Here is a 20940-nt window from a genome sequence, read left to right as displayed (position 1 = left end):
ATTTTATGCAACATGTATTTAAAAATTACTGTACGTCTCAAAAACAAAATCATTTAATAAGAAAACCCTGTTGTAAAAATTTCGTATTCGTAAATATTTACCAGAGAAAAAACAGTTGAAGTTTGTTCATTTGAAGAAAAATAAGTAAAAGCTTTGACAAAAACAAACAAACCATGTAGATATGCCAAGTAATTATGAGATTTATTGAAAATTAATTTTATTTAAGACATTTGATAAAATCAAGGCACAGATTTAGCATCTCACAAAGTTAAAATTATACAATATGTAAAAGTATTTGCACTAAATGTACTCATCACATAGACTTTAGATCTAACATGAAGTAAATACTACTATTTCTCATAAAATGTATTCTTACAGCATGTCAAGAAACTTATGTTAGAAGAATATCAATTATTATGTTTCCATTTTCTACGAAATCTGGAGATAAAGGCCAGTTATCATATTTTAAAAAAAAAACCGTAGAAGTGGAGTTTTTAGCAAGACACAAATTCAGCTATTTTACCTTCAAAATTGTTTTTAGCAAGAGAAAATGTTCGCGATTTTAAACTTCTCAATAAAGAAGCTTTTGCTAATAAAAAGCTGTTATTTTTAGCGATCTCAACACCCTCACTAAGCCAAAATTAAATCCTTGCTAAAAGTTCTACTTATACGGTAATACATATCAGATTTCGTAAAAAGTTCGGTTGTTAAAATCATCTTGTTACAGCAATGGGTTGTATACCCTGTTAATACGTTTCTATTATTTATAGATTTTTTTAAAGATTGACTATCTTTGTTATTCTCCTTTTCTCACATTTTTAACTCTAGATGCATATGCATATGTATTTCAAAACAATTTCAGAATTTATCAACCTTGCCAACTGGATGAGAGCTCAATAAATCTTGATTGGCATACGGAAATTATTGTCTCTTCAACATCAACAGCAGAAACTATCATTTGCCCTAATTAATCATGTATCACATGATATATTTTTTATCACACCATTAACATGCCCCAAAATTAGTTGTTTTTCATATGCAATGTTATGAGATCGTAACTTGAGGATCATGCACTATCACAGTATTTATGTATTCCCAACTGACCACGTGACGGATCCTTATGACCGCAGTACTTCTTCTTTTGTCCGAGTCCGCGTTCCAAAGAAACTTCCGCGTCGGGTGCGCTTAAAGATTCGCCTAACTTCCCGACGAAAGGACTTGCCACATAAGACATATATTGCAAAGTTAATGGAATAATTTGTGTAACTAACTACAGTAAATAAATCTAAATATGGTCTCATGTTTAGCATCATTTGTCGTCCAATATGTCGTCTGCTTTCGTCTGTATAATACAGAAGGACACTCATACAGACGAACTGAGGAAACATGGTTATAATGAACACAAATCCTATCAAAAGTAACATGGTTGTCGCCTTCCTCGTACTGTCTAAAGATCTAGGACGGTCGTGTCCCGCCTCTTTTCTTATGACGTAAATCTGGTAGATGACCGCAAAATTACACGAGAGGACAATGACGCAGGGTAAAGCGAACAGTAGACTCAGATGATAGCCGTACTGATGAAGATAAACATAGAGGGATAGGTACTCCTGTACCGCCATACAATATCCTCTCACGTTTTCTATAAATAGAATCCGGAAAATTTGTGTCAAGGACAGGATGATGATAGTTATTGTTACGAGAATAGCGACACTAAACCGTTTTCGAATGAAAGTTCTTCTGAAGGGGAAACACACAGCTTGGACCCTCTCTACAGACAGACAAACCACCAACCAGGACGAGATCAGGAGGAAGACATGTTTTAAGAAATTGTAGATCTTACAGGCGCTATTAGGAAAGTCCACATAGAAGCTATTCTGATGTCCGGATTTATAGACTACCATCTCGTCTATCAGTTCCACTTGATTAATTATCAGATTAAGGCTGTCAAATACGGCGAGCAGGCACAGGAGCTGACTGTAGGATTTCTTACAGAGTCTCTTTGAACACCCCATCACTAAGAACGACAACAAATTCCCGGTCAGCCCGACAGTCGTGACGATAGGAGTCGCCACATGTTTTACCCAGAATCCCCATATTGGCATTTCCGGTGGATTAACTGAAATGATAGTTTCCTACCTTATGAAAGCAATATCAATTATACCTTTACAATTTTTTTTAATAAGATATAAATTTTGAATTGTACTTACAAGTTGCATTTGAAGTTATGTTTCCGTTCATGATACTTGAGACGTCCCTCAACTGAAAAGAAATACAAAAATAAACAGATATTCATTAACACATCTAATTTCTAGATTGACAAATCCTCCACTAAGTATCATAGAACTTATATCTGTATGTTAATCAAAATCTAAGTCCGAGATATTTGTTAAGTTTATAAGTCAAAATAAGAAAAATGTATTTCAAAAATTAATCCATTTTCATTTTTTATATATATATATTGCTTTGTGCATTGGTGTCTTTTTCGTGTTCACTGCACAGTAGATACCGTTTTAAAGCAATTGCAGTCTTCGATATATAAAATTTTAGTGAAAGACCACAGCAAGATTTTTCCTCTTCATGTAGTTAAAATAAAACTAGAAAAAGATTCTCTCTTATAGTATGATTTTGACCCGTTGTTTAGACAATTAAAGGCGATAATTATTTTTTAAATAGTTTTTCTTTTGTTTTAAATTGATGTCACATTTGTTCTCAAGAAATAGATGGAAAATTATAAAAAAAAAAAAATAAAACAGTTAAGAAATGATTAAGGTAGAAATGTACAGGTTTTATTTCGTGTTCTTTCATGAGAGTTTTTACATATAATGACATAAAATTTAGACACCATGAGGATATATGCTAACTCAGGTGGAAGTTTGGTTTTTTTTTAATTTGGCAAAAAATATTTTGTGATGACTGCCTTTATTTCAAAAAAGTCTCCTTACTTATCAAAATGCGAAAACATGAAAATCAGAAATTTTATATTGGGAAATATATGCTTTACGCTCTTAATAATAGCTAGGAACAGAATGGAAGCAAACATTGACAAGAGCTTTAAAAATGAAATATCCCGTCACATATATGTTTCAAAAAGCAATTTTCCTCGTTAGTCTATCAGTAACCTATTTTCATTATTGGGCATTATATTGTCGATGTTGAACCCCTTTCTGAACCTTAATTCCAAAATTCATTTTTTAATATTATGTCACTTATTTAAATTTTGTAGACTACCAATGGATTGCATAATGAAATTAAGCTGCATGTAAATATTTAACATTGAATCATTCTGTCTGAATGAAGAAATCTTACGGCAGTAGGGATATGTGCAAACAAATAGAATAGCATACGGTGTTTGCACATAGCCTTACAGTTACGGGAGTACTTCTTCAAAAATTAATAACTCAATGTTAATACATTTTTTTTCTCCCTGCATAAAGAATCAATACAATATAATTCCAACAGCAATGTTTGCCACTTCAAAATAAAAAAAAAAGTACTTTAACATTTTTATACCCTCCATTTTTGAGGTGTTTGGAATACTGCAGAGCTACTCTCTAAAAACTCCATGGGTAAAACATATGTAAAATTTTTACACAAGAATAATAAAACAAAAATACTTTGTTTATGTATGAAATCCACAGAAGTAGCATTACAGTATATCATGCCTACCTATTTAATTACGAAAAAACACAACATAAACACCCCAGATTTAACCAATAAGGGCGAAAAATATGTCTAGTTATTAGTTTGTAAGTGATGGAAAAGGTTTCTCGTCAGAAGCTCTTCACGTTAAAATTTTCTCATTATTCTCTATTTCTCTTAACTCCTTTGTTTGACTTATAGCTATGCAGAATCCATATTCCCTATATAGCTGTATTTTGAAGAAGCCTGTTATGGTCCAATTATGGATAAATTAGTGTCGGACCGATACTCCGTTCATTATAACACAGCATACACAGAATCTGAGAAATAAGAAGATAAGATCTGAGTCTTGTATATTCTTTTTCAGAACAACTTAAAATAGATTTTTAAAAGAAAAAAAAAATGACAAAACATTCCTTAATTATACGTTGAATATGTCAATAATAGATTTAAGAAAAGAAAGAAAAACGACAAAGCAACTTTAGCAACTCCATCGAAAATGTAAAAAGTAAAGGTTTGACCGTGTTTTATCAACCTTTGCCTTCAAAATTAATTCGTCTCCAAACGAAAGCAATAAACTGCAGACCATAAAGAGGTTTGTGCACCATTTATGTACCTTTCTGGCAGCTTTAAAAACAAGACTTACTAATCTTAAGAAAAAAATAATTTTGAAGAAAAATAATAATTGGACTGTCCATAATATGAAAAAAAAACTAATTTGAGAAGAAGCAATTTTTTTAGTTACTGACATCGTGAGAAAACACGCTAGCATAGACTGGAAGTTATGCTTTAATCTTTTGTCATATATATCGAAATAAATAACTTTTTTTAAAATAAACAAATATTTATACCCGAAAAACATATTTTCGTAGTCTTTCAGAAGAACAACATGTATTTTAAGATTTTCAACCGATTCGATATGCAAGAGCATAGTAGAAATTAATGTTAAATTTTGTTTCAACTATGTGAAGCTCCTGACAATTAAGTTGATGATACCAAGGGTTGCAATTACAATGTTTAAATTCATTTTTTTTTCAAATTATTTATACATGTAACGATTGTTTTAAGTTTCAAAAATATTTTGGTTTGAATTCTGTCTTAAGGTTCATAAACCCTCTGCTCAGTCATATAAAATGTAGCTTGAATCTTAATGATTTTCCAAAAGAAATGTATTTTATAAGTAAAATTTAAACAATTATAGCATGGCTTGCGGGGCAAAATTGGACAAAAACAACATTTCAGCTTGGAAAATCTATAAAGGAATAATATACATTTATGTTATTAAGAGTTATCTCTCTTATCAAAGTGTCCATGAACCTTAAAAATTTTAAATCTCTTAATTATATCATTTGTTGTGTTCTAACCTATCTCCTAACCTATCTTTGACTGCGGAGTCAAATATTTTATTTTCAATACAATTAATTCAGGACAATAGAAGATACCCTATCATATTAAACTTACAAGTTTAACAACAATCCATAGCCACGCTCTATGAAACCTGATAAAGTTTTTCCTCGTAGTTTCCACACGCAGAGATATACATGTGTTATCCACATCAAAGAATAGGTTTTTTTTCAGACTCTTAAATTTTTTTTCAAGATGATTTGAAACTATCATTTATCGGTGAAAAAGGATAAATACTTAAAAAATGTGGATTTTCAGAAGTAAGGAAAATTTTACACTTCGACAACTTTAATAAATCCAGACATCATTCTGTATGCTTTATATAAAGGTTTCACCCTAAGGAACAAAATATCAGTATTTTATTGCTTCTACTCTTATTAAGAGCGGAGCATTTTATCTAATGAATGGAGATATGACCTTGTATTACTAGTATTTAGGAAGATATGACCTTGTATAACAGGGATTAAAGAAGTATTGCATGGACCTACACGGCTAAATTAATAGCCTGAGGGATTCTTCGTAGAAGCTCTTTAAGAAAATAACAATAATCATTTTCATACATCCCATGCAAAGTTTGCCTAGGGCAATATTGAATTCATATTAATCAAAGAGCATTGGAGGGAAGTACGCATTAGATCTAATATGTCGTAATTGATTTAATAATTGGACGGTGCTCAGAAATTTATTTTAAATTTTGGAATTAAAGAGCGAAATAATTAAGAAATTTATTATCACTAACGTTGATCAAAAACGACACAGTAAATATTTTCAGAGATGAAAAGGATTTCTCTGTAGGAGATCATTAAATTTATTTCAAGGTCGTATATGAAAAGCATGTTATAATAATTATATTTTTTAAGGAAAAGTTGTGTCTATACTGAAAACAAAAAATGTACATACATTCCAGTGGTTTTTTTTTTTAATTAATCAGAAATATTCCTTACTGACTTTTAAGTGCAAAATTCTAAATATTATTTCTCGTGAAATTTATTCATAAAAGTTTTGAAAACAATAATTTCACATAATAAGCATCTGTAGAGTAGAAAAAAAAACATTTTAAGCGTATGCAAGACACTATCGATATTACCAATGGATATTTGTGTTCTAGACATTATCAATTAAAGTAATGTAATGGAGAAGCATTTAATTAAGTTCCTAAACAGGCCATCTTTTCAGGGTGTTAGAAAATTGATTGTCCTATAACTAGGCCTGACGTATCGATCAATGAAATATATGGAGACAACGAACAGTACTGAAGCTTGAAAGTCCATTTTACAATACAGAATAGAAGCAGAGCAAACACAGTAAACATCAGAGGTATACTTTCTCTTGAATATTATATCATTAGGTAAACTTTTAAGAATGGAATCAATGAAAAAAGCTCAAATATCTTTAAGAATAATACAAATTAGGAGCAAAACAAATAACTACTTTTAAAAATTCGTCAATATTGTAATATGTGATTTTAATGCACATAATTAAAACCGTATAAGTGGAAATTTTAGCGAGAACTGTTTTGTCAAGCATTTTCACCTTATAAAATTGAAGTTTATATTTTTTTTCGAGTGACATCTTACTTACTGATTTCAAAATGCTCACTAAATAAGCTATTGCAATTATGTATATACTTTCTCATTAATTTTATATCATTAGCAAACCTTTAATAATGGAATCAATTAAATCCTCGCTAAAAATCTTTGCGAACAATACAAATTAGTTGCAAAGCAAATAACTACTTTTAAAAAAACTTGTCAATATTGTAATATGTGATCATGATTTTTAAGCACATAATTAATATCAAATTTACCAGTTAAATATCCTGCTACTTTTGCTGATGATGGACAACTTTTTTACAATGATATTGTGACGTTAAGACATTATTTGATGAAAGTAATGCATAATTGTATCATCAGTCTGAGACAAAGCGAACTTTTTTACTTTGATATTGTGAGTTACTGTACATTATTTGATGATCATCTAGCCGCGTAACGGTAGCTCAGTAGACAGAGCGCTCGCTCCGTGATCGGTAGGTTGTGAGTTCGATTGTCGGCCGCAACGGCACTAAGTCTCTGAAAAATAGGTAACAACTTCTCCCTCGCCAAGCAGTTTAAAGTGAACGTTTCGGATCCTTCGGATGACACATTACAAATTGAGACCTCATTTCATGTCCTACTGAATTATTAGCCGTCTTACTACTTAATTACCAAAAATTATGTTACATGCACTTTTTAAAATCAAAAATTCCTTTGGACAGCTCCAAATATGTCATCTAATCATACAAAAACATCATTATCTCCAAAGGAAGAGAATCCATGTAAAACTGATGCATACATTTTCCTCCCTTTTCATCTCACTCTTAGAAGAAGGATATGAAGATAACGAACAGTATTCAATTTCAAAGTCCATAAAACAATGCAAAGTAAGAGCAGAGCAAACATGGACTCCCGAAACATCAGAGGTTGGATCAGGTGCCATGGATGAATGAGCATCCCCTGCCGACTGGTCACACCCATCTTGTGCTCATTGTCATGATTAGGAAATAAACGAAACATCTGTCGTCAATTCAGTGTATAAATAATGGACTAACAATTGGTATAGAAAACGTCAGTCAGCATTTGACTCACTGATAAATTGTATTTGCTGACAAGGCCATTGTATCGACCATAGAACTTACGAAATGATGATTTTAAACGAGACTGCTGATATTCTTGATTCATCAACTTGCTTGTCAATAATGTACCTCTTTTTATAACTTTGTTCGTACGTAGAGCATGCTCTTGCGTATCGAATCAACTGAGATATATATACTCCGTATGCAGGTGATGAAGGAAATATTGAAGCATCTCATTTTCTGACAGCATTAAAGGTTGGTTTCTTCTTTTGGTTTTTTTTTTTTTTTTAATATTTTGTGGGATATGTCTGATTTGTTTAATCATTGAATGATTTTTTTTTTGAGATTTCAAATCCATTTGGTTTCTTCAGGCTTGCGTAGAAATATGAGGCCTAACATGTATTATATCCGAGCACTATACGGATTTAGTTTGGGACTTAATCCTGTCAATGTTTGGGAAAATGAAGAATTATTTGATAAATCTTAAAACCAATAACACTCTTAAATGTATTTTTTCTAACGTCGAACATCTATCCAATACTGTTCTAAAGAAGTTACTTCGAAACCTCTTTTCCTTGTCTTTCCGTTTCGAAAGATTGGTTATGTACAAAATGCTATTATTTTATGGACTTTTGAACTTGAATACTGTTTGTTTTTGCCATGTGTTTCATGCTGTAAATGTTCAAAGAAATTAATTTCTTAAATTTGTAAAGCAGTCATAGTTCAAATAATGCTCACCTGATGTCACCTCAGATGATTTAAAAAGACCGTGTTTATATTAAAATCAAATTTGAAATATTTAAAATAAAAGTTATACCTACTCAATTAAACTAAATGCTGATACTTCGAACCAAGTGAAAATGGGCATTGTTGCAATTAAAGGGAAAAATGTTTCATCGAGATGTCAATCTCATTTGCCTGCAACAGTGTTATTTCTGTTTTTCCTTGTAGCTTCTATACACGATGATATACAGAAAACAAAATTGGAACAAATGGAGTTTTTTTTAACCTTTACAAGTACTTTATTTTTGTCAAAAAACCCTGTTTTTTTAACAAGATACATGACGCTTAGCATCACTTGTCAGCTTTCTGAAGCATTAATGTTAGATGACATTCCCAAACACACACATTTAAAGATGGAGGAAGTATAATTACACAGAAGATTGGGTGCTGGGTAACTCTTTCAGAAGCTGAGGGCTCCAATCAAAAACACTCAAAATTATTACGCCAAAAGCTATCGATATTGACAACTAAATTAACACGCAGTTTTCAAAGAGGAGAAATGGTGGGGATAAAATTGTGTTTGTCGAGCCATTACAAAGCTGCTGTCTTGAGTGGCCTAAGACAAGATAAATCACAGCGCCTTAAAGGTTCAGTAAGGATTTTATTCATCTAGCACTCCAAAAAAAAATGTCACTGTGCAGTTTAATGCGCAAAACATCAATAAACATTTTCTTTAATTTCGCAATTCTTTTAATTTCAGTAGGCTGATATTGCATAAAAGGGCAAGGTTCGTATTTAAAGATTTGAATTTTTAATTTGGATGAATACAAAAAACATTTTCCATGGTGTATTTGACAATTATATAGAACATTGAAATCGCAACTGACATTAAACCCGAGTTTTCCTATAAACGAATCCTATCAATACCATAACTAGTTATCTGGAGGAAAGATATCGAGGAAAATTTTGAACACTGCTTCATATTGTGTAAAGTAACCTATCTCAGAGAAATCCTAAAAAATCCTACTCTATGACAAAAGCACAAAGCCCAACTAGCGGATGCTTAAGAAATTATAATAAGGCTCTTTGTGATCCCTGAATGTAATTACGTTTCCTTAAACCTGTAAATTTAAGCAATCTCCCAAAGCTTGATCTTATTTATTATTTTGATGATTCAATGGTAAAGGTCAGAGATCTTAAAGATAGAGTGAAAGCCTTCCAAAAAGAAGTTAATGAAACATATGGAGATAACGAACAGCATTCAAGATCAAAAGAACATAAAACAATTCAATATAGGAGTGGAGCAAACTCGGACCTCGAAAACATCGGTGATGGGATCAAATCAATAAGTAATTTACCAAAAAAAACATTAGAGACTGTCGAGACTTATCTCCATAAAATACCTAGGATAAAAACTTCATACTGACTCCTTTCGTGTAAAAAACAGGATTTACGGAAATCAATGTCCTCTTTTAGTGGCAGAATATAAATTAAACATTGCCGATATATGGATCTACAGGCCTACAGAGCTTATAATAATTTGTTTTTGTTATAAATACGACAACAATCATATTTGAGGAATTAAATACCCATAGCTTTCTACAAATGTTTATGAGACGTAGAGCTCGATATTCTGCTCTGTTTAAAATTATGTTCCCCAAACGGAGTTTGGGAACATATTGTTTTTACTCTGTTTCTTATTATTATGTCGCCCCGAACGAAGTCGGGGACGACATATTGATATTGTACGCATGTTTTTTTTATCCAGGCTGTTTCTCGGAGATGGCTGGGACAATCTTCCTGAAACTTTCCTCAAAGGACGATCACTGGTTGTAGTTGTGCAGTGAGGTTTCAGTTCCAATATGTCTACCGTTGCCATGGAAACCTGTAAAAAGCGACAAATTTTGTCCGAGAGTGTTCTATCTTGTCCCTTTATCGTTCGTCTTGAATCTTTTCTTATTTTAATGTTTAGTATCTGTAGTTCTGCAACTCGTATTTAAAATTTTCATATAATCGATTATTGCCATAGAAACCAGGTGAAAGTTCAAATTCTTTAATTTCGATTTTCTCAATAACTACTCAGGCAATCGTTTTGAAACTTTTAATGTTTATTCCTTGCAATGTGTCAAAGTGATTTCTACTTTCAAAATAATTGTAATGAGTCGCTCACGGTTGCCATAGAAACGAAACAGAAAAAAGATTCAGATGTACACATGTGTTCTCCAAAAGGTCAAAGGGTCAAAGTTCGTCGTATTTCTTTTCACAAGGATTACATATTTGAAATACGAAAGCCCTAGTACTTACCGTTCAAACGTTATGGCTATTTACTATGTTCAAGACGACCCCCCCCCTTTTTTTAAGCACACAGCCAAGTAGAATAAACAGATATAACATATAAAACTTACAAGTAACTTTTTAAAATCTTCATTCATAAAATTCAGTTCCAGTCATGTGATATTTTGCCATCATTCATTCTCCTTCTGTTTTATCTCTTGAATTTATAAATATTTTATTTTATCAATATCAAAAAATAACGATTGTCAGCTGCATGTATTATCATTTCATGTCTATCACTTGTATATTATTCATTTCATTAGATAGTGCAAGTATAAATTAAAAAATTGGTTCATTTCCATAGTTTTTATATTCATAAATATTTTGATCCGCTCCTGATGGTTCGCAAAGCCTTGATCACCACTGTATACAAAACATTCATCTCGCCGAAAATGTTCATGATTCCGCTAAACTGAGAAAGTTTACACATGATTTATCATCTCATAACACACATCAGCTCTCTGCAATGCAGAAATGCTCGAATTGATGGTGGCATGTCAGATTCGTTTTTCGGTAGAACCTCTAAAATGAAAGTGAAAGAGGAAAATTTCAGAGTTCTCACTGGCGTTACAATACACAAAATAATTCGGCTGATCTTCTTCATAAATTACATTTCCCAAGCTTTTATGAAAAAGATACTGCCAATTTTTCAGTTCACTACATCTGCCATATTTCTTTTATGCAAGTCTGCAAATTGTTTGTAATTTTCCTGCACTACTTTCTTCTCCTACCGATTCTTAAAATGGGATGTACCGAATAAGTTTCCGTTTCCAATGGAAAGGACTGATACAACTCAATGGTTGTTCAAACTTAGCTAATGGACTTTTGTTTTAGTGATGATAAAAATGAAAGTCTTGTCTAATACACATATGCTATTGCTTGCAATAGCAGACTTTCTAGTTATTATTCTTTTTTCTTCTTATTTCTTCTCCGGTACTTTTTTGTCCGCGAGTGTTCTCAGAAACTGTTCACCCAACTGAGCTAAAACCTTTTTAGGGTTAATAGGTGTGTAGTGTAGGTGTGCTGAACGAAGGTCATTTTGCGCGCATACGCGTGCACGTTCTATTAGTGAAATGACTTATATACTTAATATAGCTATAACTTCTACATTTTTCAATGAATTGATTTGAAACTCATTATATAATGATATATTAATAGTGTAGATAATTTGACACTGTCAAATTACATGCGCATGCACGTGCGCTTCGCTCTGATTTGAAACGAAAATCTCAATATCTTTTCTGTTTTTTGACGAAATGCTGTGAAATTTAAGACATGTGCGCATGCACGTGCGCTGCAATCTGATTGGCTAAAACTTTAAATGGCTATAACTCCCTTGTTTTTCAACCAAACAGACTGGGATTTAGAACATAGACAGACATAATAGATTCCTACAAGAGGGTATGGTCAGTATGCACATGCAAGCACGTGTTTGCACGAGTAATTTGCTCTGATTGGCTGAAACAAAAATCTTAATATCTTTTTTGTTTTTAGACGAAATGCTTTGATATTTTAAACATAGTCATGCATTAAGATATCCTACAATATGATACATGATATTTTTCATCAAATCACGTGCTTGCACGTGCGCTGCAATCTGATTGGCTTAAACTTTAAGTGGTTATAACTTCCTTAGTTTTCATGGGATTTCTAATAATAGACTCCTACACGGGTATGGTCATTATGCACATGCATGCATGTGCGTGCACGTGAAATGAGAAAAATTAAAATACACTCAAATGAGCGTTTTTTTAAAAATATTTTTGGAATAAATGCTTAAATATTGTGTATATTTTAATACATTGAAAGTGTAGACAAGATGATATGGTCATTACGCACATGCATTCACATGCGCACGCGTGCAATGCTAAAATTGAAATATACTTATAATACTTCTGGAAAAACGTTGTTAAAGACTAAAGTACGAAGAGTTTGTCTTATTTAATGAGGCTTACATGGAATATGGCACCAAAAGGGAGTTGGGGAGCGTTTGGGGAACATCTGTAACGGTCCCCGTTACAATTAGCCCTAGTTATTTTTTCTATGTATGTGAGTTTTCTACGTTTCTACATTTTCTAAGTTGGCCAGCTTGATAGATTAATCTATACATGTACTTATTTTTTCTATGTTTGTGAGTTTTCTACGTTTCTACATTTTCTAAGTTGGCCAGCTTGATAGATTAATCTATATTTGTACTTATTTTCCCTTAGATTTTTCAAAGTACTGTACTTAAAATCAATTTTGCGAATATCAATGTATTTAAAGGAAGATTTATATCAATATAAAGGTTGATATATTAAATTTGAAACAATTGTTTTCAGTTTTCAGATGATCATAATGTTTGATCATGCATAGTTTTGTAACGACAGAAATGAAGTCTCAGATAGTTTTTGTCTAATGCCTTTCCATGGGTGCCCGAAATTAATGTTAACACTAATTTACAATTGTAGTATATTTTATCTTTTAACTCATTTCCGATGAAATAAATGAAAACAGTGGTGATAATGAACAGTATCTCATCTAATAAATCTAATAAACAATAAAGATTAGGTCCACGAGAAGAAGAAGATCAGATGGCACTGCGAATTAAGTATGCCCTGTGGACCGAATTAACGCGAGCGCTTACTTCACTATCTTTCTCAAATAATATACAAGAAAGAACGGAATATTTTGTTTGGTAGTAGTTTTGCTGGGTGCATTGTAAATGAATATTTTTTTATGATTAAGACTGGAATATTTATTATATAATACCCTGGAGAAAAGTGACGTTAATTACTTAGAGGTTCAAGCCTGCATAGAAGGTACTTTTGTATCTCGGAATGAATGGTCCAGAATTGTTCCTCAGAGGTAAAAGGAATGATAAATTGACAAGGTAAAAGATAAAATGTATTGGATCAAAACCAGTTCTTTACAGGCAATCGAGGACAAAGCATCCTTTAAGGTTTTGCGTGAGATTAACCGAAAATTGCTTATTGGTTAAAGAGCTTAACATCTTAGTGTCGTAGCTATCGGGAATTTCTAATAAACAATTAATTGGATGTCGCGCTAAAATGCTCTTAAATGTTTCTTGCTAGTAGATCTAAAGTGGAGAACAATTCTTAAGGAATTACATATAAATCAGAGTGTTCTAAATTTACTAAAGCAGAAGATGTCGTCCCTTATCTTATTTCCTATGATAATGGATCACTAGTCTCATCAGTATTTTAAAGATTTGAATAAATGTAAAGTTCTTTTAGTACAAGGGTTTTGGCAAGGTAATTATTCTCTACTATAGAGGGAAAAAAATCGTATGAAATTTATATTGAATCACAAAAATTAAAATAATGATAGTTTTTTCTTTACGTCTGGTTAATAACACGAATGCCTGGATCTCTTTATACCACAAAAAATATAAATGTATCCTCATCCTCCACAAAATGACCTCACAAAATTATCTAAAGCTTTAAGATGTAATTACGTGACACATTTTACAAAAAAAAAGTTATTGCAATGATAATTGATTATTTCATTTCTTCTTTTTGCATTTGCAAATTTGAGACAGAAATTACAATATCTTATAAAACGATCAACTTAAAAGATCGTAGAGACGGGGAACATTTGTTGATTTATAGCTGTCTTTAACTTGCATAACTTGAATTGACATAAGTGACAGATGTGTAAATAAAAGATCATAAATTCACATCATATTATAATTCTCTGAGCGAAAAGAAAGAGGTGTTTTTTTAAAAGAAAGCGCATTGAAAGAACAGCAGCATTGCAATATTAGCAATATTATAAAGATCTTTATGAAAGGTTAATAGGCTAGGAATGTGTCACCATGTGAATCTCATTAATGTTAAATCGGAATTCACTGAAACACATAGTCCATGTTTGTTCTGCTCCAAATTTGTGTTGCTTAATGGACTTATACCGTCCGTTTTCTCCCTATATATTTCATGAAAAGAATTGAAAAAGGTAAGGGTATCGAACAAAGATCAATCTGTAATATCTGCAACCAACACAATCCTGTTAACCGGCAAAAAATAAAGAAAATAGAAAATCTAAAAATGGAGAGATTTTCTTAGGACAAGTTACGTCCCTTGTTGACCGATTACGTTTGCAGCGAGTTCTAAGATTGAGCAGCTAGATGGAATCTTCTAAGGACAAAACTGAGATAAAAACACAAAGGCGATTGTAGCTTCAGGCTTGAATTCAATAAACATCAGGTATTTTTAGCTCTCTCAGAAGAACAAATTGTGTTTTAAGCATGACTTGTCAACGCATTAAGCATGATGTACATCATATGACACTGAAATAGAAAAAAATAGAAAGCTCTCAAAGCATTGAAAAGATCAGTTTGAAAAAGGAATAGGATTTTCGAAAGCTTTAGAATTTAGTCGAAAAAATACAAGATCTGACAAAGAACAAGTAATGAATTTTAAAAGTTACCCGGTATATCCCTATTTTAAAGATTGGATTATTTTTTTTCTGCGTTAAACTAACTTTAGCGCGAAATAGCATTTCAAATTGTGTTTCCTATTCATTAACTGACGTGGTTCAAAGCCTAGGAGATGTTCAACAATAAACGAGTTGTAAAACATTGTCATTATTCTAATTTGTCACAGATAACGGTTTACATGAAACATAGGTTTACAAAGTAGGCAAAAGTTTAAATTAATATAAAAACATGCACCTATCGCTTTTTAAAATGTTTTCCAATTGATCCATATTTTTTAATTACTCTCAAAGTTTAACAGGAATGGCAAATAGGCATAAACCATACTAGCTTACATATCTGCATTGGGGTATGAATCAAGTTGCTGCTTTCGTTACAACTTTTATCTGATTGCTGTGGCGTGCAGTGCACACTTTTATCTTTTATCTGGTCCTGCTTTTTTTCTCATTGTAAGTGCATAAATGCATTTTTCCACTTTGCAATACATTACCTGTGCAGATGAAACTGTATCTTGTTTTCCCCTGACGTGACAGAGGCATAGAGAGTGTATAATAATGAGGAATGAAGGAAGCGAAAAAGATTGAATTGTGTGTTAGGCACATAGAGGGTAGGATAAATAAAAACTAGAGACGAATATTGTAGACAAAATATGATGACTTAGATAGAACTCTGGCATCAAAACTTTTGTTTTATTACAAGATGATTGCGAGGACAGGATAGGCTAGGACCTCTTTTTGGCCCCTGGTTTGGGTTGTCTTTTAGAGTGACGGAACAGTTTACCTGCTGCCACTAAATAAGTATGAGTTCTAAGTAACAGGAAATACAGAGGTCACAGGAAGGTCAAAATATAGGTCAATTTCCATTTTTTTTTCATTTTTATGCAAATTTTCCTCAACTTTGCAGCACATTGTAGACAAAATATAGCACAAGCTTACCAGTCTACCAAATTTATATATTTCGTACATTTCATACATTAGTTTCAGATGTATTTTGTGTATAAAAATTTCAGATACGCAAGTTAATGCTCTATGTTTTCCGAAGCGAAAGGTATCTCAAATTTTATGAAATTCCACTAGAATAGAGTAAATTTGGTAAAACGCAGCACAATTAAGGTTACAAAAAGGAGGCGGAGTCTAATTTGTACGGGAAAACTTGACTATGACATCATACACAATATACGTCATACAGCTTTTCTTTAAAATACCATAAAATGAGTTGATTTGCTAATTTAACCAGTAAGAAATGATCCAACTACATTAAAACTTACTACAGCGTGTTGTTTTGACTTTAGTTAATTCCCACATAACAAGTTATATACATGTAACTGATCGCAATACACTTGTCAATATGACGTCATTTCCTACAACGTGACGTAGTTTGTATGCAGTGAGAGGCAGATCAAGTAATATTTTCTCAATAAAATATTTATTATCTAATTAAATAAAATATCATTTACAGATATTCTATGAGCAATAACTTGAATTTAATGTCGTTTTCACTATTTTATTAATATATTTTCTGTACATTACGTATTTAATTGACACTGCCGTATATTTGTATGCAAGTACACAGGAGGGTAATGTGGGGGTCTTAATAAATCGATCTAGTGCAAGGGCATACTCTCTATGGATCATAATAAGCTTTTACATTTCAACTCTAGAACTATTAAGGTATCTGAAAAGTGCTGCGATCCTGATGAAATCTTAAAAACAATTTAATTATATCAATATTTCATGCCGCTGACCCTCAAAAAATATAGCATTCGGTCATACAAATATAATTGTAACAATGAAATTGCAGAAATTAGACAGGATCGCAGCACTTTTTAGGAACTACAATGTGTGTTGTAAATAATTATATAATAAACTTGGAAATTAAACTTGGTTATGCCCTTGCACTACTGATATTTATATGTATCATCAATAATGCAAGTCAATGTGCTAAAATCGCCTGACTGCGGCATCACGTGACTAGTCTAAATATAAAATGTATTCGTCCTCGATATGTAGTTATTAATCATAATTACAATTATCTGATATAAATAATGTACTAAAAATAATCGCCATTCCGATTACAAATACATTTTTAAATACAAAATTTAGTCGATATTTCCATTGCGCACCTTAACCGTGCTGCGAATGTCCCATTTCTGCACCATCTTACTACGGGCCCAGATTCGGCAGTTACCATTCCTTGTCCTTTTTTAAAGGGACCTGGACACAGTTTCAACTGATTCTTTAAAAACCAATTTTAATGTTTACAATTCCTACTTAAGGCATCATCTATTGATAAGCAAAAATTTGAACAGCATTTCTTGATTAACAAACAAGATAAAGAACTTAAAGTTCTTCATAATGTAAACAAGGTTCGTGTTTGTTTTGTTTACATATAGCAAATATCATTTTTATAACAAACAAAAAATGGAAAAATAAATTTTGAAATTTAAGCCGAAACTGTGTCCATCTGAGCTATAGTTTTGTGCATGAACACACATCTGAGACAGAAGCTGGCCAGTTTTCAGAAAAACTGGTCAATAAATAAGGGAGCTGAATCCTTCGAAATAATACCACCAACTGTCTGATCTTACTTTACAATAGAGTCAAAAACCAAAAGCTAGAAACTTATGACACTTTGGGGATTCAGCTTTGGATACCTGTCACATATCCATATCTACTTTACATATTCACAGGACTGGGATGTTCTTTACTGTATTTAAGTGCCTTTCATTTAGTAAAACGGCTTCAATTCTGAATCAGAAAGATTTCCCGGCAAATGGCAAATGCTGAGCTCCACCTCCTATTTTATGGTCATTAATAACCTGTTACATCCTATCCCATATATCTGCAGTCCCTTTAGTTTAATTACTGATAACCACTGTCTGGCTATTGAAGGATTTCTAAAGTGGACACAGTGATTTATTGCACCTGTCATGTGTAGGCAGTCACAGATCAAATCAAAAGCTTTAATAACGGAACATTCATATGCGGTAGTATTTATGTTTCATAATTGTTAAATAATTAGAAAACCATTTAATATAATCAGCAAGCATTTTTGATAAGCATCCTCTTAACCAAAAATTTCAGAATTGGCAAAAATCCTGAAAAAAGCCTTTGGTGTTTCCTTAATTGACATAAGTTAACTATGCCTTATCTAAGAAGCATTATTTCTCGAGTACCTATCTTTATGTCTTTCAAGGTATAAACTTGCTCTGATATTGCATCTGAAATATAATTCCCTTACATTACGTAGCAATTAATTTTACACTACATTTAACAATTATACTTAAAACTATATTTAATCTTAATTAATAATCAATTAGTACAATGATAATTAACAGAGCTATTGTTTATTTATTGGATAGATTTTATAATTGATTTTAGTAGGGTTGATGTGATGCATAGTCTAGCTTTTAATTTTATACATACATGCAATTCTCCTTACTGATATCAAATTATATGTTTTGTGATTAAGATTAAAAGAATATTTTTAATATGTATTGAAATAATTCTTTTTAAAAAATAGAAACCATTTTAAGAAACTACTAGTAACATAGCCTCGTTCATCTGGTTATTGTTTCATATTGTATTACTTTAACAGACATAGATTTATTGCACTTTCAGGTAACTTAATTGCTTGACTTAGCTCAAAAATAGGATTCACCTCTGATTTTTTATCATGCTGACACCTTCATGCATACAAACTCTAATTTCCTTTGTCAGATATGCGTTTTTGTTTTTACTCTTTCTTTCTTTCTTTCTTTCAAGATACCAAGATATTAAAAAAAATACAACTTGAGAATGATCTGATATTTCGTGTTATTCTCACATTTATTTTTTATGATTTAATTCTGACAAAAATGTAGTAAATTCTAGCTTACTATTGTTCACTGTAGTGAAATTCATTTGATACTGTAGAAGATTTTGGAGAAAAAGAGGCTATATATATCTTAAACTACAAACCAAGGTTTTTATAATTTGATTAAATATGTACATATGTAAGTTTATTAGGAAAAAAATCATATTAATATCAGAAAATTACTTGTAAGATGTTTAAAAATCAAATAAATATATTCATAGTAAAACATTTTCATTAATTAAAGTGAAAGCTTTGATTTACTATAGCTGATATCTTTAACAATAGTAATCTATAGCTTAACTATAGAAAACTAAAGTTAACTATAGGAAAGTATAGTTAGCTATAGTAAAATATATTTAACTATAGTAATCCTTTTAAGTTGAAAATAAACTATTCGCAAATAGTTATTTTTTTTTTATCATACAGGATTGCAATTTACTCATTCATTAATTGATGGTAAAATACATTGGCATTTCAACCTAAAATTTCAATATGTTCTTTAACCTTCCGACAAAAAAGTAAATAAAGCAGATCTCATGAGATTTTATTTTCAACAATGAAAATGCTTATATAAAACTATTTGGATGGAATTTTTAGTTGATATTGCCTAAAAAGTATTATTTAAAGTCACAGTTCTTGATAATCAAAATTATATGTAATTTACTGGTAATACATAATTTGATTTTTTTTTTTTTTTGTGTTTTATGTTTGATTAAACATTGGTTAATACCTCAATGCGAAATGTTGTGTTATTTTTATAAGCTTCTAAAAATATTAGTAATAAAAATCTTTTAATGATAAAATGAACTCAATACTTACATTGTTTTCAGCAATTATTCTTCTGAAATATCCAACATCCTTTCAAAATGTCTTTTACCGTGATCAGAGTCCAATACACATTTTATTTACTTAAGAAATGAACGCAAAGACATGTAAATGGACGAGTGAAGCTTCAAACACACTGCCCGTCAGTTTGTGATTATTTCAAATGTAAACCTCTGTTTGGATTGGATAAATGAGGTCTTGGTCAGCTGATCGTGAGCGCAAGCTCTTTCCCGCGCTGTTTCCAGCCTCTGGTTACTTCCCCGACGTTAATGTCGATTCCCAATCACCTCCGTCTGATGAATGAGTCTGTCGAGTTATCCCGGCGAGATAAAGTCGATCTGGTTTTGTTTGTTTTTTAATCTCTTTACGTGATGGTTTATAAGACCCCCAATAAATTGTTGCTAACACATTTCATGCAAATCAGTGCGCAGAGGTGTTAGTTCGTTAGCCTGTTTGATAAGGTCTTTATTATACCTTTAGACGAGGTATGGAAATGAGATACTTGTACTTGAATGAGGGGTGAATCAGTTTAAAAGCGTAAGATTTATTTCACAGGGAAATCAACTCCCCAGAGACGGTAACTTATAGCAGAAAACAATATAAAAGTACTGCCCCATCCTCTTTATATAAAAAACTCCAACATTACGGAAATTATGACTCAATGTCAACATTTGATTTTTATAGCATTATAACAACAATGTTTTATAGTGCATTTAAAAAAAGGGCGAAGGTTTATTTTTTGTGTCAAGCAAAAATCCCTTGAACGTTATTCGTTGAAAAATGAAGTAATGTTTCTTTTATTAATTCACTTTAACCACTGCATTGATGAGGTCAAATAAAAAAGTATCTTTAACAATAAAGGAAGATTTTATAGATATCTTTAAAGTCATTTTAATGCCTTTTTATCATTTTTAAGCTTTCTTTAATTTGGGGTCAGCTACATCAAAAGTACAGAGAACCTTTAAACCCCAACATAATTAGATATCATTTTTCAAAGATCTCACACAAATACGATGCTATGCATAAAATTTCAACAAAAGCAAATTAAAAAGATTATAATAATAAAAATAAATAAAATAAATGATAATGAAAAAAAATACATAAATAAAAAGTC

General features: G+C 31.5%; 1 protein-coding gene across 1 annotated transcript; it reads right to left on the bottom strand.

The window, feature by feature from the left end:
• Positions 1-250: 250 nt before the first annotated feature.
• On the bottom strand, positions 251-19973 carry LOC134271451 (FMRFamide receptor-like). Its single transcript, XM_062753647.1, has 3 exons — positions 19821-19973; positions 2208-2259; positions 251-2116 (listed from the first exon to the last, which is right to left on the bottom strand). Exons 2-3 carry the CDS (start codon positions 2236-2238, stop codon positions 1119-1121), a joined length of 1029 nt encoding a protein of 342 aa, XP_062609631.1. The 5' UTR covers positions 2239-2259; positions 19821-19973; the 3' UTR covers positions 251-1118.
• Positions 19974-20940: the final 967 nt, after the last annotated feature.

The sequence above is a fragment of the Saccostrea cucullata genome, unplaced genomic scaffold (assembly GCF_032062105.1).
Source record: "Saccostrea cucullata isolate Sc308-1 unplaced genomic scaffold, CSIRO_AGI_Scuc_v1 ctg1375, whole genome shotgun sequence".
Classification (NCBI taxonomy): domain Eukaryota; kingdom Metazoa; phylum Mollusca; class Bivalvia; order Ostreida; family Ostreidae; genus Saccostrea; species Saccostrea cuccullata.
Note: the sequence above shows the minus strand (reverse complement) of the source record. Positions and strands in the feature narration are given on the sequence as shown.

What these genes read in the sequence shown, in the direction of transcription:
- LOC134271451 (XM_062753647.1), bottom strand. Translation starts at nt 2,238, where the DNA reads ATGAACGGAAACATAACTTCAAATGCAACTT. An exon ending in CATAACTTCAAATGCAACTT is followed by an intron (nt 2,117 to 2,207) that starts GTAAGTACAATT and finishes CTATCATTTCAG; the next exon opens with TTAATCCACCGGAAATGCCA.